The sequence below is a fragment of the Aegilops tauschii genome, chromosome 3, assembly GCF_002575655.3.
Source record: "Aegilops tauschii subsp. strangulata cultivar AL8/78 chromosome 3, Aet v6.0, whole genome shotgun sequence".
In the NCBI taxonomy this organism is placed as follows: domain Eukaryota; kingdom Viridiplantae; phylum Streptophyta; class Magnoliopsida; order Poales; family Poaceae; genus Aegilops; species Aegilops tauschii.
In genome coordinates this window covers 446681361-446703429 of record NC_053037.3, presented here as the reverse complement: position 1 = coordinate 446703429, position 22069 = coordinate 446681361, and the positions used below count along the sequence as shown (strand labels likewise).

General features: G+C 45.4%; 3 protein-coding genes across 4 annotated transcripts; 1 reads left to right on the top strand and 2 right to left on the bottom strand.

The window, feature by feature from the left end:
- The first annotated feature begins 4834 nt into the window (after nt 1-4834).
- Nucleotides 4835-5632, top strand: LOC109785157 (uncharacterized). Its single transcript, XM_020343769.4, has one exon. It carries the CDS (start codon nt 4983-4985, stop codon nt 5448-5450), a length of 468 nt encoding a protein of 155 aa, XP_020199358.1. The 5' UTR covers nt 4835-4982; the 3' UTR covers nt 5451-5632.
- Nucleotides 5633-5724: 92 nt separating this feature from the next.
- On the bottom strand, nt 5725-10776 carry LOC109785156 (4-diphosphocytidyl-2-C-methyl-D-erythritol kinase, chloroplastic). Of its 2 annotated transcripts, XM_020343767.4 has the most exons (11): nt 10349-10776; nt 9295-9390; nt 9123-9191; nt 8524-8628; nt 8372-8428; nt 8060-8260; nt 7087-7179; nt 6920-7019; nt 6690-6789; nt 6182-6267; nt 5725-5995 (listed from the first exon to the last, which is right to left on the bottom strand). In XM_020343767.4, exons 1-11 carry the CDS (start codon nt 10550-10552, stop codon nt 5883-5885), a joined length of 1224 nt encoding a protein of 407 aa, XP_020199356.1. In that variant the 5' UTR covers nt 10553-10776; the 3' UTR covers nt 5725-5882. The 2 variants fall into 2 exon arrangements, with proteins under 2 accessions (XP_020199356.1, XP_020199357.1); XM_020343768.4 differs by lacking the exon at nt 9295-9390 and having other exon boundaries at nt 10349-10743.
- A 328-nt stretch (nt 10777-11104) lies between these two features.
- Nucleotides 11105-14328, bottom strand: LOC109785155 (probable E3 ubiquitin-protein ligase RHC1A). The gene is made up of 2 exons (XM_020343766.4): nt 14129-14328; nt 11105-12336 (listed from the first exon to the last, which is right to left on the bottom strand). The coding sequence occupies exon 2, from the start codon at nt 12327-12329 to the stop codon at nt 11334-11336; it is 996 nt and encodes a 331-aa protein (XP_020199355.1). The 5' UTR covers nt 12330-12336; nt 14129-14328; the 3' UTR covers nt 11105-11333.
- Nucleotides 14329-22069: the final 7741 nt, after the last annotated feature.

Here is a 22069-nt window from a genome sequence, read left to right as displayed (position 1 = left end):
ATCGAATCTTGGGCAAGTAACATACCGATAGACAAAGGGAATAACATATGTTGTCATAATGGTTCGACCGATAAAGAACTTCGTAGAATATGTAGGAGCCAATATGAGCATCCAGGTTTCGCTATTGGTTATTGACCGGAGAGGTGTCTCGGTCATGTCTACATAGTTCTCGAACTCGTAGGGTCCGCACGCTTAACGTTCGATGACGATGTTGTATTATATGAGTTATGTTATTTGGTGACCGAATGTTGTTCGGAGTCCCGGATGAGATCACGGACATGATGAGGAGTCTCAAAATGGTCGAGAGGTAAACATTGATATATAGGACAATAGTATTCGGACACCCGAAGTGTTCCGGAGGGTACCGGGTACATATCGGGTCAACAGAAGGGGTTCCGGGCACCCCAGGCAAAAGATATGCGCCTTATGGGCCAAGAGGGGAAACGCACCAGCCACAAGGGGCTGGTGCGCCCCCCATATGGGCCGAACCAGGAGGAGAGGGAAAGAGGGGAAGGGAGAAGGAAAGGGGGGATTCGGCCTCCCCCGTCCTTCTCTCCCTCCTCTCTTTCCTTCCCCTCCGGCAATAAGGAAGGGGCGCCACTTGGGAGGACCCCAAGTAGGATTCGGCCTACTTGGGGCGCCCTCCTGGCTGCTCCCTCCTCCCCCAACCTATATATATATGTGGGAGGGGGCATCTAGCACAACCAGACAGTTGCCTAGCCGTGTGTGGCGCCCCCCCTCCACAGTTTACACCCCCGGTCATATTCGCACGGTGCTTAGGCGAAGCCCTGCAAGGATCACTTCGCCATCACCGTCACCACGCAGTCGTGCTCACGGAACTCATCTACTACCTCGACGTCTTTCTGGATCAACAAGACGAGGGACGTCACCGAACTGAACGTGTGCAGAACTCGGAGGTGCCGTACGTTCGGTACGATCGGTGGAGCGCGAAGAAAGTTCGACTACATCAACCGCGTTGTGAAACGCTTCCGCTTACGGTCTACAAGGGTACGTAGACACACTATCCCCCTCGTTGCTATGCATCTCCATGGATAGATCATTGTGTGCGCTTACGGGTCCGTAGGCAGTAGCTAGATGGCTTCTTCTCTCTTTTTAATTCTCAATACAATGTTCTCCTCGAGGTTCTTGGAGATCTATTTGATGTATTGAATTTTTGCGGTGTGTTTCTTGGGATCTGATGAAGTGCGAGTTTATGATCAGATCTATCTATGAATATTATTTGAGTTTCTTTGATCTCTTATATGCATGATTGTTATAGCCTCGTATTTCTTCTCCGAAACTTTGGTTTGGTTTGGCCAACTAGATTGATTTTTCTTGCAATGGGAAGATGTGCTTTGTGATGGGTTCGATCTTGCGGTGTCCTCACCCAGTGACAGAAGGGGTAGTGAGGCACGCATGTATCGTTGCTATTAAGGATAAAAAGATGGGGTCTATCCCTACATTAATAGATCTTGTCAACAGCATGCCATCGTTCTTATTGCATTACTCCGTTTCTCCATGAACTTAATACACTAGATGCATGCTGGATAGCGGTCGATGTGTGGAGTAATAGTAGTAGATGCAGAATTATTTCGGTCTACTAATCTTGGACGTAATACCTATATACATGATCATTGCCTTGGATATCGTCATAATTATTTCCTTTTCTATCAATTGCCCAACAGTAATTTGTTTACCCATCGTATTCTATTTTCTCGAGAGAAGCCATTAGTGAAATCTACGGCCCCGGGTCTATCTTTTATCGTATTTTTTTCAGATCTATTATTCCTAAATCCCAAAAATACCTTCCTGCACTTTTTCTTTACTTATTATTTTTTGTGTTTTTGCAAGATCTATTTATCCAATCTCGTACTAATTAATCTATCTTTTTACGGTAGAGGGATTGAAAACCCCTCTTGCGGGTTGGGTTGCAAGTATTTGTTCTTTGTGTGCAGGTACCGTTTACATAGTGTTGCTTGGTCCTTCTACTGGATTAATAACCTTGGTTTCATAACTGAGGAAAATACTTGCCGTAGCTGTGCTGCATCATCCCTTCCTCTTTGGGGAAATACCAACGCAGATCTAAGCCACGTCAAAGGAATTTATGGCGCCGTTGCCGGGAGACATCATCAACATCTATCAGGTTCCTAATCACAAATCTCATCTCCTTACAATTTACATTATTTGACATTTACCTCTTGTTTTCATCTCCCCCACTTCACAAAAATTTACCTTTTTATTTGCCTTCTTTTTTGTTCATCTTTTTTCTCGTCAGATCTCTTGTTTGCTTGCAATCTTGTTTGCGTAGTCACGATGTCTTAAGAAAATACCAAATTGTGTGATTTTTTCGAACACTAATAATAATGATTTTATTAGTACTCCGATTGCTCCTCCCGCCACTAGTGTGGAGTCTTGTGATATTAATGCCGCTTTGTTGAATCTTGTTATGAAAGATCAATTTTTCGGTACACCTAATGAGGATGTCGCGTCCCATCTAAACACATTCGTAGAATTGTGTGATATGTAAAAGAAAAAAAGATGTGGACAATGATATTGTGAATTTGAAATTATTTCCTTTTTCCTTGAGGGACCGTGCAAAAAATTGGTTTTCTTCTTTGCCTCGCAATAGTATCGAGTCTTGGGATAAGTGTAAAGATACTTATATTACTAAGTATTTTCCGCTCGCAAAAAATATTTCCCGTAGAACTCAAATCATGAATTTTAAGCAACTTGAGCATGAACATGTTGCACAATCTTGGGAAAGAATGAAATTGATGCTAAGAAATTGTCCTACTCATGGTTTAAATCTTTGGATGATCATACAAAATTTTATGCGGGATTGAATTTTGTCTCTAGAAATCTTTTAGATTCCCCCGCGGGAGGTACTTTTATGGAAATTACTTTGGGTGAAGCTACTAAATTGCTTGATAATATTATGACAAATTATTCACAATGGCATACCGAAAGAGCGCCTACTAGTATAAAGATCAATTCCATTGAAGAAATTAGTACGTTGAGTGAAAAGGTTGATGCTCTTATGAAATTGGTTGCTAATAAAAATGTTCCTATTGATCTTAATGATATGCCTTTGTCTACTCTGATTGAGCAAAATAGTGATCCCGTAGATGTGAATTTTGTCTTGTGAAACAATTTTAATAACAATGCTTATAGAGGTAATTTCGATTTTACTTCATCACATTGCCAGAAAAAACGAGACCGATAGAAATCTAATCTTTCGTACCCCTACCGATACCTCAAAAAAAGATAAGAGGAACATCGGCATGCTAGTTAGAACTGAGTTTATCAACACTAGCCGACCCCCATATGACATAAGCTTGCCCTTCCAGCAACTTAGTTTTTTTTCTCAAATTGATCTTCAATGCATTTCCACTACTTATTCGATAATTTCCGATGGTGAATCGGTATCCCTAGGTACGTGAATGGTAGGGATCCCAATTCACATCCGAATATATGCATCTTGTTCCTCTTTGGCTCACCCAAAACAGAACAATTCGCTCTTGTTAAAATTAATTTTCAGTCCGGACAATTGTTCAAAAAGGCAAAATATCAGCTTCATATTTCTAGCCTTAGCAAGGTCATGTTCCATGAAAATAATAGTATCATCAGTGTATTGTAGTATGGATATTCTCCCATCCACAAGATGTGGGACTAGTCCTCCTACTTGGCCATTCTCCTTGGCCCTACCGATAAGCACTGCCAACATATCTGCTACTATGTTAAACAGAATAGGAGACATCGGGTCTCCCTGTCGTAAGCCCTTATGTGTCTGAAAATAATGACATATGTCATCATTCACTTTGATTCCAACAGTTTCTTTTTGAATAAAGGAGTCTACCTGTTTCCTCCAGGCATCATCAAACCCCTTCATGCGTAAGGCTTGTTGGAGGAAGGGCCATTTGACCTTATCGTACGCTTTCTCATAGTCCACTTTGAATATAACCCTGTCAAGTTTCTTCGAATGGATTTCGTGAAGAGTTTCGTGTAAGACAACAACCCCTTCTAGGACGTATCTCCCCAGCATAAACGTAGACTGTGTTGGGTGTATCACCGAATGGGCATTTTGTGTCAACCTATTTGTGGCAACCTTAGTGAAAATTTTGAAACTCACATTGAGCAGGTAGATCGGCCTGAACTGCTCAATGCGCACAAACTCCTCCTTCTTTGGCAACAATGTTATTGTTCCACAGTTTAGGTGAAAAGTCTGTAGGTTAGAGCTAAACAAATCAAGGATCATAGGCATTAGGTCATTCTTAATGATATGCCAACACCTCTTATAAAACTCTGCCGGAAAACCATCCGGACCAGGAGCCTGTTGAAAACAAATAGCTGCAGGAAACAGATCTTACTAACAAGGAGAAGTCAAGGTCGATCATTTCGGACCTTTATATTCCACATACCATGTTGTTTGTTATCATAGGACCTTGATATTTCATACGAGGTCTGCTAGAGATGCTCTTAAGAGGCGGGGGTGGGAAGAGGAGTATCCGATGGATCACGGCAAACGGCTCGGTGGCTTTTACATTTCTGTTTTACCTTTCCAGTAAACTTGTATCAGAGAGAGACCACCTATCGCAATTGAGCTGTGAAATCAATAGAGAGGACGAGTAGATCCTAACAAAAACATAGAGACGGTCGTGGCGGTAACGCAGCAGAGAGGCGCCTGCGCGCGTCGCAGCAAAGGTGCCGCCGCTGTGCAGCAACGACGACAGGAGAGGGCAGCGTGGGCGGTGTCGTCCCGTCCCGTCCCGTCCAGCAGGGCTCGCATGTTACCCTCACGCCGTTAATCGTCATCAACTGGCCACAAAAAGGAAGCTGGCGGAGGCGAGCACGCGCACCGTGACTCGGCCGGAATAGAAAACTCCACTCCCGATCCCACCCCGCGGATTCCCCGAGCCTCACTCCGCTCCGCCTCCACCCCTTGGCCGCCCTGCCCAATTCCGCTGTCTGCTCTCCAAGCCCGAATGGCGGCGGAGGCCCGGGCCGAGGGCTCCGGGCCGCCCGCGCCCCCTCCGCTGCCCGTCCCCGAGAAGCGCCCGGCCCCGGTAGACGGCCGGGAGGAGGAGCGGCCCGGGACGAAGCGGCGCCGCGCGAGCGTCGCGGCGCTCGACGGCGTGCCCTGCGCCGCGGCCAAGGGCGCGGACGGCGAGGCGGACGGGAACCGTGACGGCGGCTCGTCCTTCTCCTTCCAGCACTCGCGCGGCGGTTTCGTGGCGCTGGAGACGACGCCCAAGTTCGGGTCATTCAACCCGCCGGTGGCCGCCGAGCAGGAGGCCCTCCACCCGGAAGATTCACCGGTTGTGAAGGAGGAGGGGGATACGGCCTCGGCCACCGGAGTTGAGGTTGGCAAAGACGGAAGTTCGCAGTCAGTGGCGGCGGTGGACGATCAGGGCCGTCGCCATCCGGGAAGACAAACTGAATCGGAACGATGACTCTCTGGATTTGATTAGTTTCTTCTCCGCAGCCCGGTTTAGATTTCAAGGGCGTCAATGTTGTTCTCTTCCTTCCTACTAGATCATGTGATAGTTTCAGTTGAAGGGAATGTATGTCAAAGCTTTGTTTTCTTATGGAATGGAGGATTGGAAGTCAACGTTGATTCCTGTGTAGAACCAAACCTGGCGTTTTTTCCTAGATACCTACTGAAATACTCCCTCCCTCCCATAATGTAAGACCATTATGGGACGGAGGGAGTAGTTAGTTCCAGGATTTGCTTAATTTAATTACCGTTTCCCTTTACAAAATCGAGTTTTCTTATCAACAAACTTGATGGTGTAGCTGCTCTTCTCATGTCAACATGGATTGAACAAATCCACACCTGTGTGCCACAGCCACAAAACTGAGACCAAATACAGAACCTCACTCGGTCAGTCCACGACTGGTGCTGCCTCTGACAGTGAATCTTCTTTGCTAAACGTGGCATTCGATGACATTGGTTCCCTGTACCACTCATTCTCCTCGCGAGTGAGGAAGCGAGCCTCTGCACCAAAGACATGGAGGATTCAAAATTAGCGCAATACAGGTTCCAATTTTTTGTTTAACACAACTTTTGTCTATTCGGATATCAGCAATCCAGTTTTGTCTATGTGTTCGGCAATTCGGCTAAGCGTTTTGACCTTATATAGATGAGAAACATAAATTTTGTGAAATGCAACAGGCAACATACCTGACACAAAAACATCCTTGTAGTCATCATCGTCATACACAAACGCAGGTGGATCTGGGGAACCAATTCCAACTATAGTGCTTCCACTGCATGAAACATTCACAATGTTGTCCCGATCAAATAGTTTGGCTACTAAATGCATTTCCAAATTTCAAATGCAGATACGAGTGTTGAATAGTCAACAGGGGGTTATATTTGCCCTGATTGTTATAATCAAACTTGTACCATGGAATCTCACACCTTAAATACGTTATTTTTGCTACTGAAATTTGACAGAAAAGCACTTAGGTAGCTTACAATGCTAACTACACAGCTAAAATTTCATATTTGGAACTCTCAAAAAGACTCATCTAATCGACCCAAGACCAGGGCAAAATATAATTTTCTGAGGGAAGTCAAATATAAATTGAGGCAAGAGGCAGAGAATAATATGATGGTGATTAAAGCTAGAATAAGGCTACTTTGGAAAAACCAGATTTAGTTCAGCAAGAGAATGTGCCCTCCTTACCTTCCTGACATAAAAACAGCGCTGTAATCTCCCCGGTTGGATGCAATAAATCGTTTCTTCAACTTCTTTAGTGAACGCAACACCTCAAAAGCTGGAGGCTCTGAAAAAAGAAAATGAGGAACGAGAACCAGTTTTACTAAATGTTCTCCAGCAACATACTAAAAAGACAAAGAATTGAAGATACATCTAAGTGATAGCATGTAACAAGTTATTGTAGTCACACTCCATACCTAGATCATTTACACAGACATCTTGTGATATTCCGTTTTGCGTAATCTCCTTGAGCAAAGCCAGAGGATCAGCTTTACTAGTCTGGTCTAACCGGAGTCGCTGCAGTATACAAAGCTTGTTAAGAAAAGCATGCACTTTTAAGTTAAGCAAATTTAATACATATTACCTTGTAAACTTCAGCAGTTGCGCATGCTTCAGGTGGCTTTATTAGAACCATTGGCAGATTCTCTGGCAACAGGTTTGGAATATCTTGGACAATCTGCATACATTTAACTTGAAAGTTGTAGATTATGATCAGCCACTTCAGCAGTAAGGTAAACATAGATCATGGACATACATTTCCATGTCAGTTTCTAGTTTATAGTAATGAATAAATAAATTTGGAATCTGAAAGGACCCCTCTATGAAAGTGGATATTTGCTCGAACACAGTTGAACAAGGATAACTCCTGTAAATAAAAATCAGTAATGTAGTATGCCACAATTGCGATGTATCAGCTAAACCAATTATTTAAGCAACTGTCAATAGGTTGAAACAGGGTTCAGTATGATACTTCACTCTTTCTGGTCCAGGATATCATAGATGAACTTATAAGAAATTGAATGATGGATCTGCTCCAATCGTATTAATGTGGCCTGGCATTTCTTCTAGATTTTCTTTCTAACATATAAGAAACTGAAAAAGATACTGAAGTTCTTTTGGGAAGACCGAGAATGTGCTATCAGGATTGTAACAAAGAGTTTCATGCCAGTATCACAGAAAATCGTCACCCAATTCGCAGCAACTTCAGGAAAGGTTTTGGTGGATTTCAACCTGGGGGAACTAAGCTTTGGGTGTTGGCAGGTGTCAAGGTGCTCCGGCGCCTACCACTCCATGCCCTGTCTCCCTACGCCGTACCCTAGCTTAGCTAGCTCCCTGTATAGTCTTTTTCTTTTTGCTGTCTAGTTGTTTTTGTTTCCTTAGCTAGGCTGCTTTGTATCAGTTTCAGTCTTTCGTTTGCCTTCTACTTTGCATCATCTTAATGCCTTCTTCTGATATACAATGACACATATTTTGGTTTCTGTTCGAGAGAAGAAGAAAAACACACACACGCCTTAATGGAGTAGGGACTATTCACTAGGAAGTAGTGCTTCACATACCTCTCCTCTGCCGGTACAATATGCTGCTCCTCGTGAAAAGAAGAAGGGGATATCTGATCCAATCTCACCAGACCATTCTTGAAGATCTTTTTCTGAAGCAATGCCACCACTAAACTGGTTAGCAGCCCATAGTGCAGTTGCAGCATTACTGCTTCCTCCACCAAGACCAGCACCAGTTGGGACCTTCTTATCAAGATGTATCTACACTTCAACAAGGACAAGAGTAAAAGATAAAATCTATAGCAAACATACCAAGTAAAATAAAATAACCTTCACTCCCTTTAATGTCAAAACAATGTATAGGTTACATACCCAAAAGTGCTTATCAGTGCCAGTTTTCTTGCGGTAAAGGTCAAGTGCCCTGATGATCTGTGAATTCATGAAATAAAAAAGTAAGGTAAGGTAATAAAGATGCTTCAAGTGTATTTGTAAGTCCATATAAGAAGTATCTATATCAAACATACCAGGTTACTATCATCAACTGGGACACCTGCAACATTGGTTGATAGCCGATCTTTGCTCTTACTTGGCGACAGTGAGAATTTGATAGTATCACCCAAACTAACCACCTGGTTCATATATATGATTATCAAAAGTGATACAAAGAACAGCTCTATAAAGCAGAACGAATCATAACCATATCAATAAAAAGGAAGGACACACCACTATAACATAGGGCTAAGATCAGATCTGGCAACTTAATTTGGAGAAGGAATAATGTACATTGCAGAGCCAATTGTTTATTACTAGCTCTAATTACCCGATGCACAAGAACTTAGGGGGAAACTGACATATTAGTAAATAGAATTGTTATAGCTAGACCAGAAAATATCATACAGCTGATAAGTTGGTACATCTGACAGATTATGCGAATAAAAGAAACATCTCTATAGATTTATTTTTAATCTTCCACCTGCTGGGTTTTCCCCCAAAAAATATTAATCTTCCATACTACAACTCCATGAAAAGATGAATGGTGCTAAAATTATAAAATCACCCTTTCCACATATGTTCATGCAGATATCACTAAATATCACTAGAACAAGCACAAGAAATAACTCACGTGAAACAGAGAAGCCAGGTCATGGAACCCATCTGGTCTCTTCCCGGTTATCCTCAAGAAGACATTAATCTACAAGGTAAAATGCTATACAGGTCTAGGTCAATAGGCAAAACAATAAGAACCAAATTTAACCTTTCCCTTGCTTATCAGAAACATAACAACTGGTACATACTTTGCAAGGTGAAAACAGGTTGAGCCGTGTAATCCCTACATCCTTATCAATCTGGTCGGCTAGCTGGTTAAACTTGGCTTGTGCGTCATACGTAAGCTTAACAAAAGAACACAGCTATAAATTAGAACACAAAATATCCAGGAGAAACAACAGCTGCAGTAGATTTTCTTAAATTGCCAAAACTGCAGGGCAGATAGTTTACTTTAGAGAAAAGTATGTTTTTGGTCCCTCAAGTTCCCAAAAAGTACAGACTTGGTCCCTCAAGATTTTTTGGTATACATTTGGCCCCTCAAGTCTCAAAACCGGACAAGTTTGGTCCTAAACCAGATTTTGACCCCGTTGACCGGGTTTGACCGCCACAAAACCGCCCGATGAACAGTAAATTCGAGTTAAAAAATGCTTCAAAAAAAGCTGAAATTTTTTGGGGTCCAATATGCTTACATGCGCAAGGTGTCCAATATGCTTATATGCTTACATGCGTAAGCATATTGGACCGCAAAAAATTTCAGATTTTTTTGAAGTTTTTTTAAAACTCGAATTTACTGTTCATCAGGTCAACGGGGTCAAAATCTGGTTTAGGACCAAACTTGTCCGGTTTTGAGACTTGAGGGACCAAATGTATACCAAAAAATATTAAGGGACCAAGTCTGTACTTTTTGGAAACTTGAGGGACCAAAAATATACTTTTCTCTTTACTTTATGGCAGGCACATATCGTAGCACCTAGTTACAGCAAGGAAAATAATGCATCACAACAGAGCTTGAAGCAATTCACTATGTTATAAGCAAGACAAATGCTGTTCTCAGAGTGAAATACTGAATCAGTTGATACCATACAACTATGATGATATACACTTGGTGCTTACTCGACAACACGAAGAAATGGAAGTCCATGATTGTTGTCCAGAATTTTTATTCTATTAATTTGCAGTAAAGCATCATGGGATGAGCGGAATCACATGAACCACACAGGAAATTGCGCCGGTGACTTAACTAATTGGAGGGGGTCAGAAATCACAGATAACGCACGGAGAGAGTGCAGAGCGATCAATTACCTCGATTTTCTTCCTCCCTTGCTCGGCCGACGCGGCGACTCTTACGCTTGGAGACCGTTGGCTCCTGGTGCCGGAGCTGGAGCTGACGCCGGCGGAAGCCGCCGCCGCGGGTCGGGCCTGGAACCGGAGGTGCTTGGACGGGGCCGGGCAGGAGCGGTGGGACTGGTACAGGCTCTGCGAGAGAAGATGAGCGGAGCAAACCATGGCTGCCGGCGGGCGCCGGCCGGAGTCGGGCTGAGAAACGGGGAAGGGCAGCGGGGGGAGGAAGAAGAGACTCGGAAGAAGATAACACGGTAGCTAGCCGGCCACTCTGGCGGGGCGACGGGTTTGAGCAGTGGCCTCTCTGCCTCCGGTCAAAGAGGCCCTCCTCGTCCTCGACATGTGTTTGGAATTTTGGCGAACGTGAGATAGATAAGTCTGGACGGCCTGACTAAACAAGTAGTGGTAGCAGGACAAAATGGCATCTCCATGCCTCGCTCGCTGCCACGTTTCTTTTGTGCGGCACACAGAGAACAAAAATGCCGTTTCAGACTGAATTCTGCTTGCTCACTGCTTATAATCGCGTGATAATACAAGTTCAGCTGAAACTGAACCAGTACAGTACAGTCCGATATACTCACTCCGTTCCTAAATATAAGTCTTTTTAGACATTTCAAATAGACTACATACGAATGTATGTAGACATATTTTAAAATATAGATTCACTCATTTTGTTCCGTATGTAGTCACTTGTTGAAATCTCTATAAAGACAAATATTTGGAACAAAGGGAGTATTTTACTACAGAATATACAGTAGTTCACACTGCTCACTCAGTAGACAGCTTACATTTTATACACAGCTCCAGCCAACATAAGGTGAACGTTACAGGCACCCATCACAGATTCATCATATATATCTAAACTCCACACCACGCCTCCAGCTTGGAGCATATATATCTAAGCTTCACACAACGCCTCCAGCTTGGAGCAGGAGCTCAGGGAGTGTCACGGATCATAGTGCCACTCAGAGTAGGTTATCTGGCCAGGGTCGTCGTTGTAAACCGCAGGCGCAGGCTCACCCCCGCCTCCTCCGTACTGGTAAGAACTGGGACCGGGGCTCGACGACCCAAACGGCCAGAGGAACGAGAAAGGGCTCCCTCTGTCGTCGCCGCCGTTCCTCGTGACAGGCCCAGGGTCGGCTCCGGCACCGGTGACCCCACGGTTCACGGCTTCGCTGGCGTGGGCCGAAGGTTGTGGGCGGGCTGCATTGTTGTCTGATCCTCGCTGCGGCGGCAGCGGGTGGCGGCAAACTGGGCAGGAGTTGTGCTGAACCAACCAGGGGATGATGCAGCTGGCATGGTACAGGTGCTTGCACGGCATCTCCCTCGCCTCCGAGCCAACTTCAAATCTGTCCGTACAGACTGGGCAGACTGGATCATCGCTCAGATGCCTGCGGGTTATCCTCACCACCGGCATGGAGTCGATTGCAGACTGTGGAGCCGGCGCCGGCCCTTGACGGTTGCCGGTCTGCAGTAGCAGCTGCTCGAACAGAGCTTCGAGGCTGGGGCCACCGACAAGGAAGCCGCTGAAGTTTGGACGGTCAGCGCCGATTCTGCGGCCTCCCCTGACAAGCACGTTTACTCCGCTGTCCTCGCTCCCCTGAGCAGGCATGTTGCTGCCGAATATCAGCCTAGGGCCAATCGGGGACGGCCTTCCTTGTGTGGTACTTGCCCAAGCTGCATTAGGATCAAACACAGGATTGCTGCTCATTTCTGCCATCCGTCGACGCATGAGGGCAGACATAGCATCCATCATTCCAAATCGTCCATCTAGGCGATCATCGAAGCGTGGCCCAAACATACCGTAGTTGTTCAAAGCGCCTCCTATCTCACTGATCTCTTGTATGAAGCCATCATTGCAATTCGGGCAGATTATCTCTTGGCCACGAAGACGAATTGGCCGACGGCAGGCATAACACCAATGTGTGGCTCTGTTTGACATCTTGTATCTGTGACAGGTTAAGCTCCCAGAATTAGCAGGAAGTTTCTATATTTTGGAGTACCAACGACGAGCAACATTTGAAAACATACACTAGCACAAATGAATACTAAGGGGAAAAGGTAAGCCAGATAACTGTACTTGGTTAATATTACACCTAACTCATCATTCATCAAATAGCAAGTTTGCTCATATAGATTATGCATGTCATGAAACAGAATCAATGTGTTTGGCTGCACATATCACCTCTATATTTCCGAATTTGGATTTCTATTGTTGATGCATACAACAATTTAACTCCATGTTAATCCATATCAGAAAGAGAACAAGACAATGGTGTCAGAAGGTACTGTGCTACTGCAGTGATAATATCTTACTCAACTTATCACAGATAGAATGCAATCCATTTGGCTACGCTGTGATAGAAAAGATAACTTTATCAGTCCAATTAGGTGTGATTTGTACCGTATGCAGTGTACACGCTGGAATGCTTTTTCTTAAATGTAATTTTAGGAAAATTGACTGTAATCTGAAATGCTTACTTGTCTGCGCATTTCATTACAGTTACCATTTGAGGGCTATTGCACAGTTTGTTTTTCAGTAGACTGGAAGGAAATAACAGATAAGAACAACTCACGTTTCTCACTAGAACTTATCCCACTGAGGTTTGGAAGACTGCAGGCAGTGCTTATTGCTGCTTTCTCTACGCTGAATTGAATTAGTATCTTAGATATGTTTCGGGGATAAACCCTAACCCCCAGGGTACTACAAGGAAAACTCACCACTTACAATTGGTTATGTATGCTATCCAGATTTCATATGGTTGCCTGTGAGCATGCTACAGAATGGTGTACTCTGAATAAACAAGGTATCACCTCAGTTTTGAATTATACTACGTTTTGGATATTTCAATATGGACGACATACGGACTGAAATGAGCGAACAAACACACTAAAACGCGTCTATATACATCCGATTCAGAAAAAAGTTAGAACATCTTATAATACGGAACGGGGGGAGTAATTGCCAGTGATTTCTTAGTGAACGATCCCACTTACATGATTACTGAGAATAAGGCTCTTGAACCAATTAACCTACTAGACCAAAGTTCAGCATCATTTGCCCATTACACTGCCTATGCTTTGCCTGTCGAAGCAACTTCAGTTATCCACATGATCCAGACGCACTATGATTCTGCTAAGACGTTAAGACGCGATACGAAACAGAGTGCACTTGCTAATAGGCTATCCAGCCTGTGTGAGAAACCCTATTTTGCTGCGTGGCTGCTATGCTAAGTGGTGCAGGATGAGTATTTAGAACCGCTATGTCGGAGTGCTTTTGTTAGTAGTACTGCCAGATAAAAATACTGCAGGTTCCAACAACTTGTTCCCCCGAATCCAATTCCAATTTTAAAAGGGGAAAGAAAGATCTTCGTACCCAACCAACCCTAGGACCACGCATTGTCTCGTGCAAAAGAGAACAGTAAGGCTACAGAACTCATAATCTCACACCTCGCGTCAGAAATCAGAACGAGTTCATCAGGACCCATAATCTCACAACAGGCCTCAATTCGCCACTGACAGGAAGGTAAACAAGAGACGAACAGTGCCATCAATCATTCAATGCATGAATCTAGCAAACCATGCGTTCCCAATTCGGCGACAGCCCACCCTCGCCCCAAATCTCGCGCGGCCGGGCACGGAAAGGGGCGACAGGAATCGGCGCTCATGCAGAAACCCTAAGCGATTAGCACCAAGAGCATCGATCGGGGGAGGGGGCGGTGAGGGTTGGTGGCACGGTACCTTTGATCCCGGCGGGGAGGAGGGATGGCGGAGGTGCGGGCAATTGGGGGCGCTGTGGGGAGTGGCGAGGAGTGTGTGCGTGATGTGTGACGGGGAGTGATCAGGCGCTACGGTCATATAAACGCGGCGGGGTTTGCGGCGAAGCGTGGCACGCCGGTGGCACCGATCGAGTGAGCAGTGCGCCGTTCGCTGTACGCGCGGGGCCCCATGGCTAGGTGGCGTGCGCGAGGGTGGGAGGAGGCGTGGCGCGCTCCAGCACCACTCGACCATCACGCTACGCGCGCCCCTTGCTTCCTCGGGTCACCACCACCCAACACCACCAAGCATGGGTCGAGACGAGTATATACTCCCTCTGTTCCTAAATACTTCCTCCTTTCCTAAATATAAGTCTTTATAGAGATTACACTATGAACCATATACGCATGTATATAGATGCATTTTAAGTGTAGATTCATCTGTTTTGCTTCCTATGCAGTCCACCTAGTGGAATCTCTACAAAGACTTATATTTAGGAACGAAGGGAGTATAAGTCTTTGTAGAGATTTTACTATGGACCACATACAGGTGTATCTATGCATTTTAGAGTATAGATTCATGCTTCGTATGTGGTCCATAGTGGAATCTCTTCAAAGACTTATATTTAGGAACGGAGGGAGTATAATACTACTGGAGTATCAAATAATTTTGAAAAATATCTAGGCATGTAAATGTCTTTGTCTTTCGTATGCTTCTAAAAGTTCTCACAAAAAAAACTTGTCATTAAAAGAACGAGAGCTGGCTAGCTTTTCGGGCCTGGACTCGCGTCCGCGTCGCTCCAAGGGAGCGGCTCGGGCGAACCCTAGTGCCGCCACCGCCGCCACCCTACCTCAGCCCCTCCCCTCGCCGCCGTTGGGCAACGTCGGCGGGCAAAGCCAGCGCAGCAGCCGGCGGCGGCGGGACCTTTCCTCTCGCACGAGGAGAGCCCCTGTCGGAGCGGCGGCCTTGGATGAGGCGCGCGTCCGGCGGCCCCAGGACCTGGCGGTGGTGTGCCGAATCCTGTGGCTGCTGGGGCAGCATAGCGGCCGGATCTGGCAGTGTTCGATGGTGGTTTGGCCATGGTGTCTCGGTGGCTCAGATCTGGCGTCATGGCCATGGGTTGGGCGGCTCGGCGGTGGTCGGGTGGCTCGGCGGTGGTCGAGCGCAGCGAGAGGGGCACGGGAGCGGCATGGGGCTGGCAGCGCGGCTGCTAGCGCGAAGGGCCGCGCGTGGCCGCTGGGGCTGCGGGTGGCGTCGGGGACTCTCGTCGTTCCTCCGGCGTTGGTACACTAGGGCGGCGTCCCCAGGCTGCGGTGGACTCACCCTCCTTTTTCCGGAGCGGAGGCGCGACAAGGTGGATGGCCGGACATCAGGCGGCGGTGCTGCATTCCCTGCCCGTGAGGGCGACGGGGCTGTAGCGGGTGGATGCAGGTCCTGGTCTTCCTCGACCAGGGGCTACGATGGTCTTGCCGGTCAACGGCGCGACATCATCCGAGTCCCCTCCCCCCCCCCCCCTCCATGGTGATGGCCCAAGGTGGCAACTTTGCCCTCCCTTCCAATTTGTCGTGCTTCGGATTTTGATGGACAGGGCCGAGGAGAAATCCGGCGTGGCTGCGGCTGCGGGTAATGACGACGCCTGTGGGCGCCGTCTCCTCCTTGGGGGCGTTGTCATGGCCATGTCCATCCCCTGTTCTGTCACCGGGGAAAACCCTAGGCTCGGTTCGCCGGGCCGGGCAGCGGCGACATCTCGGCACCGTCCCCTTTTTGGAGGTGCTGCCTAGGTTCTCAGGGTGCGTCCGGAGGAGCTACTGGTGGGTTGCCTCGCTCGCCTCGGCGGCGAGTCTTGGGGTGCCAAGTTGTCATGTGCGGGTTGTTGCTGTGGGCAGGAGCATCCGGGGCGCCATGTACTCCATCATCGGCACCTCTTCGACGACGTCTTCTTCGAGTCAGTCTAGCTCCCGCTGTCCGCCTGCCGATCCTCTAGGCACCAAGGGTGGAGAGTACGATGATATAGTTTGGTTAGATGTTTTTGTCGTGTTTTGAGGTGTTTGATTCAGGTGTGTTCTCTGTCCGTCCTCTTCGCTATTGTTTGGCTTGAGTACGGGCAAGGCGGGTTAGTTGTCTGTGTTGTCACTATGAGTGTGGCTCTTTTTCTTTAATATATAATATGCACACTCATGCGTATTCGAGAAAATTAAAAGAACAAACGTGTGATCGGATGGTTAGGAGGATCGTTGTGTTGTGTCCCCAGCCCACCAGGGAAAAAACATGGGTTTACATGTGTGCGTTTATAGGGGTGAGTGCATGTGGGTGCATATAAACATCTACGTCTGTATTGTATTTCTCACAAAAAACTTGTTGTAGGTTAGATTTTGCATCTGGCATAAAAAAATTAATTCTGAACTTATTGTTTTTGAAGTACCAAAAAATGATCATTCCTCTTATGCAAAAATGTTCTTTTGGTTATGAAGAGTTCGAAGGCACATACATGAACACATATTTGCAAGTGTTTATAGAGAATTTTTGACATTTTAAACATTTCAATGTTCATCACAAGAGAAGTCGTTTTCGCATCTCTATGTACTTAGAGCATCTTCAGCCGCGCCCCTAACAGGCCCCCCTGGGCCACTTTTTCGGCGCCGGTGTAAAAAAAACGCCCCAGTCATGCCCCCAGAACGCCGAAAAGCGCCGGTTCGGCCCTTTTTTCCGCCCGGCGGTCACGGGCCGAACCCGGCGCACTGGGGGCCATTGGGGGCTCCGGCGCAAGGGAAAAGCGCGGCTGGCCCACACCGTCAGGTGAAAAGTCAAGATTTTCTTCACCGACTCGCCTCCCACCCCCCGCGCCCTCGGCCGCCACTAGCTATATCCCGGCGCCGCCCCCCGCCCTTCACCGCTAGATAGCCATTCCCCGCCAGAAAAATAGCAGCGGTTCGCCGCGGCAGTCCATCCAACAGCAGCTGGGCGTTTCCGGCCGCCGTTTCCGGCCGCGGAGGGGCAGTTTAGCAGCGGGTACACGCCCACTGGGCACAAGGTGTTCGGCGATTTGCCTGCCTCGGCGATGGACTCGGATGACGAGGAAGCGCTCGCCGCGCTGCTGGAGGAGGAAGCCGAGGCCGACGTCCAGGAAGAAGAACATCTCATGGTGCTCGCCGCCCGCGCCCAGCTGCTGGCGAGCAATGAAAAGCCGCGGCGAGGTGGCTCGGCGCCGGGGCGGGTGAAAGCAAAGAACCGGCATCGTCTCGAAGGCTACTGCATGCTCTACTCCAACTACTTCGCCGATGCTCCACTTCATAGCGAGAAAACATTTCGGCGCCGTTATCGGATGAGCCGAAAGCTCTTCCTCAGGATTGTGCATTCCATCCGGGAGTTCGACAACTACTTCAAGTGCAAGATGGATTGCACCGGCAAACTTGGATTCACCTCGATCCAGAAGTGCACGACAGCGATGAGGATGCTTGCATACGGAGCTCTCGGTGATTCACTCAACGACTATGGGCGCATGGCCGAGTCCACCAGCATAGAGTGTTTCTACAAGTTCTGTCGGGCAGTGGTGGCAGTGTTTGGACCGCAATACTTGAGAACACCCAATGCGGAAGACACTGCTCGGATCCTAGCACAGAATGCAGCAAGAGGATTTCCTGGGATGCTTGGAAGCATCGACTGTATGCATCGGAAATGGAAGAATTGCCCATTTGCTTGGCAGGGGATGTACAAAGGCGCCAAAGGGGGTTGCAGTGTGGTACTTGAGGCGGTGGCCACACAGGACCTCTGGATTTGGCACTCCTTCTTTGGTATGCCAGGAACTCACAATGATATCAACGTGCTGCAGTGCTCTTCTGTCTTTGCCAAGCTTGTTGAAGGTCATTCTCCTCCGGTGAACATCGAGATCAATGGGCGGCATTACAACAAGGGGTACTATCTAGCTGATGGCATCTATCCGAGATGGTCGACATTTGCATTTGTGAAGACCATCTCAAACCCTGTGGCAGGAGGCAAGAAAGCCTGGTTTGCGAAGATTCAGGAGGCTTGCAGGAAGGATGTCGAGCGGGCATTTGGTGTGCTCCAATCTCGATTTGCTGTTGTCCGGTACCCCGCCCAGAACTGGTCGAAAGATCAAATGTGGGAGATCATGACTTGCTGTGTCATCTTGCACAACATGATCATCGAAAGCGAGCAAGAAGACCCCGTGTTTGACACTGAACCATACTACAGGCAAGGCCCTCTAGCCGAAGTTGATCACCAGCTACCGGCAACCTGGACTGCCTACCTCAGTATGCGTCAGGAGATCCGAGACCCACAGGTGCATCATCAGCTGCTGCATGATCTGGTGGAGCACCTATGGAGGCTCAAGGGCGACGCCGGGCGCGACGTGTGATGAAATATGAATTTTTATTTGTTGAACTATATAATTTGTATTGAACTATTTGTTGTTGTACTATTTTGTTGAAGTATTTAATTTTTTCTGTGATGAAATATGTGATAAAAAATATTTAAATGTTCATAATTCAAAGCCGAGCCACGGCGAACCACGCCGAATATAGGGCTATTCTCACCCATATGGGCCCTTTATTCGCCAAAAGTGGGCCGAAAAGTGGGCCAATTTTGGCGTCTGGGAGCGACTTGGGGGCGACGGCTGGGTGCAAAACCGCCCCCAGCGCGGATTTAGCGCCGGCTCGCCCCCAGGGGGCGATTTTTATGCGTCCTGGGGGGCCAACGGCTGGAGATGCTCTTACTTTCTTAATTTCTTGACTTAGTTGTTATGATCTGTATTTTAAAGGGGGTCATGGACTCATGGTTATAGTCAGTTTTAAGTTTGGCAACTATTAAGGTAACTCCTAGTTAATCTTTAGCATAAATCAAGCAAGTTGAATAAGTAATGCAACGGAGAATGATAACTTGCATGAAAGTAAATAGTTGAGTGAAGATGATGTGAACATGGAGGGGCTTGAAGATGTTTTACCGAGGTTTGGATAGTTGCCGCTGTCCTACTCCTTGATGGAGGCTTTGAACCAAATGGTTCTAAGATCACAAGGACCTTGATTGCGACCCCCACCAAGCATAATGTTTCACCATGGTCTATCGACCTTTCATTGTCAAGTCTCGCAAAGGGGTAGATATTCACAAAGTAGGCAATTTCCTTGCTTTCACAAGCTCTCGGGTCCTTCACAAGTAGAGGATGAATGCTCTTAAGTAACTCGCAACTATCAAGGAGGCGCACATCCTTCAAGAGTAACAACAAAGCAAAGTCACTGGGTATAACTGCTCTAGAAGATCTTTAATCAAAGTTCTTCTCAAGAACCAATAGGATCTCTCTCTCTCTCTCACGCACACAAAGGATGTGAGTGGTGTAAAAAGAGATTAACACTAGGTTTGGGGGTTCAAGAGGAAGGGAGAAGTATTAGTATTCAAAGAATCAAAGAAGTATTCACAGAATCACCCATCACTTCTTGCCTTGTCTTCCTGCCTGGCGGCTCTCCGCACCCCCTGGACATGTGGATGTTGGATACGAGTGAAAATGAGTTGAATGGCTTGCCAGAACAAAGGTGCATGCAGATCTATATATGGAGCTCGGCAGAAATCTAACCATTACTTGAAAAAAAATAACTAGCTCAGAAGTTCCAAAGTGGAGGAAAAAAATCTTTGGAACTTTGAAACGCGTTCAAAATTTGATCGGCCAGAACAATTCTTGGGAAACGTAGGATAACACAGTACTCAAAAGTACCGGGATAAGAATAAGCGGTCCTGAAGACCAAAATGTGCCTTTTTGCGTGTAGAGAACTAAATTGGAAGTACCGGGTAAAACAAATTGTTCTGTATACCATAGTAGATGGAAAAGTTCTCAAACAAGGATCATCCTTAAATGTCAGGGTCACAACTCGGAAGTACCGGATGAAAAAGCTCTGAGGTACTGGGAGTTGTATTGTGAACATATAGAGAAGCAACTGAAAGGAGTTCAGAAGTGTCGTGTAAAAATTTAAACTTCAAACATGCCATTAGCACAAGAATCACGTATAAACAAACACATCATGTTAAAAAATAGACTTTTATTGATGGGCGTGGGTATAGTCTCGAATATATGCATATGTGTTGTAGCAATAATGTTAGCCACTGCCTATAAGATGCATAATCTCTATGATGGTATTCCTAAAAAGGAGTTTAAACTTAAGATTTTAGAACCCTTCTAAACTAGATTGTTTCTCTTCTACTTAATGAATATCCGGAGATTTTATCTCGAGTGTACACTATACATTGCTATTAATAGAAATATCTGCTAGCATAGTCGGTTTAACTTGAATTAACTATTTTGTTTCTTGGTTTCCAAAATTTTAAAAACTTTCAAAAAATTGTGCTTACAATTTTGCAACTGATGATTTTTATTTGTGTATATTGAATGATATTGTTATAACTAGAAGACTAATTTATAAAATCCCAGATCTGTTATTGGCTCAAATAAGCAACATGATGGTAGAGTCATTTTTAGCCAAATGACAACTAGCCATGTTATCTTCTCGTATATTGTAGCTTCCATGCCGTAGCTTTGATTTTAAAGAAGAAAGGGATTGTGTTTGTTTCGCCGGTGACTGTTATACTTCTTAATTGTTGTAAATTCTATTCATTCCTCTACAACTTCAATAATAATAATTATATTTACTTTAAAGTTGGCCAACTAAACAAGCCCTTACTAAACCAACCCATGTTTTGTCAGATTTACATTTATGTGTCAATACGCTCATAAAAAACACGAAAATGTATATTAGGAAACCATCACAATAAACATATGGATATTCTGTAATGTAAAAATATTTCTTGAAAGACAAGCACATGGCATAAACTCCTGCATAATAAATTAACAACATAAGTCTATGAATCATTTATAAATATCTTGGACATGAAATAGATTTGTATGTGGTTGAAATCATCACACTACAATGTTACAAACAGTTGTCTTTAGAGCATGAAGATTGCATAAAGTACAAAATAACTATTGTTTAGTTTTCCGGATCACTCATATTAGTTACAATAGATGGCATCATCATCTTACAATGTTACACGCGGTTGTCTTGAGCCCCAAAGTTCCCACAAATGACAATTGTTTAGTTTCCTGACTCACTCATATTATTTGTGCTTCTTCTCTCTTGGGATGCAGAAATGATATATCTGAAAAAATAAAGTTTATCAACACTTAGAAGATACTTTATTTTAGGTGGAAACAATTCTAGAACCATTTGATAGTTTAACTTGTTATTCTTGTTGGCATGAAGTAGCCATCATGATCTTTTAGAATGAGTACTCGCCTAGAATCATCCAATATTCTTGGTTGTTATTCGTTTTTGCACTTGCACCAAGTAGTCAACATATGCTCTATCTTTCCTTTTTTCTGTCCACATGCAAGCTGCATATCATATGAACACCACGTTTTATTTCATGTGTCCTTTTTCTAATGCATTAATAAAAGTGACTAAGGGTTTCTATAAAATTTATCTTCGTGTTTGTGTTTGTCCTTTTCTTTTCTTGCATTCAACATCATGTTTTATTAACATATTTTTGTATGCAAAAATATATTCTGCATTTCCAAAGTTGGCATAAGTATCAACAGACGTTATGTTTGAGGATATTTTTCAATGTGCCTAACTTAAGCTAGAATATCACAAAGTATCATGTTCAAATATTTTCCTAAATTGACGGTTGAAACACATGTGGTCCATAAATAGGACAAGTACTCATTAGTTATATTGTTGATGGGTTTCTTGTGTGTGGAAGCGACACGACTGGCATAGGTAGCTCAATTGGTCTAGCATGAGTACGAGTCAATTAGTCCCCTCTCATTCTCCATTTCGTCTATCGGCCCATCTGTGCACGCCTTTGCAACCTATAATAAATGGTGAACATCAGTATGTCTACATTTCATTTTTATCATGCGCCATT

Coding starts and splice junctions, on each gene's coding strand:
- LOC109785157 (XM_020343769.4), top strand. CDS start 4,983: ATGGCGGCGGAGGCCCGGGCCGAGGGCTCCGGGCCGCCCGCGCCCCCT.
- LOC109785156 (XM_020343767.4), bottom strand. CDS start 10,552: ATGGTTTGCTCCGCTCATCTTCTCTCGCAGAGCCTGTACCAGTCCCAC. Junction 7,180..8,059: donor ATTGTACCGGCAGAGGAGAG/GTATGTGAAGCA, acceptor AAATGTATGCAG/ATTGTCCAAGATATTCCAAA. Junction 7,020..7,086: donor CAACTGCTGAAGTTTACAAG/GTAATATGTATT, acceptor TGTATACTGCAG/CGACTCCGGTTAGACCAGAC.
- LOC109785155 (XM_020343766.4), bottom strand. CDS start 12,329: ATGTCAAACAGAGCCACACATTGGTGTTATGCCTGCCGTCGGCCAATT.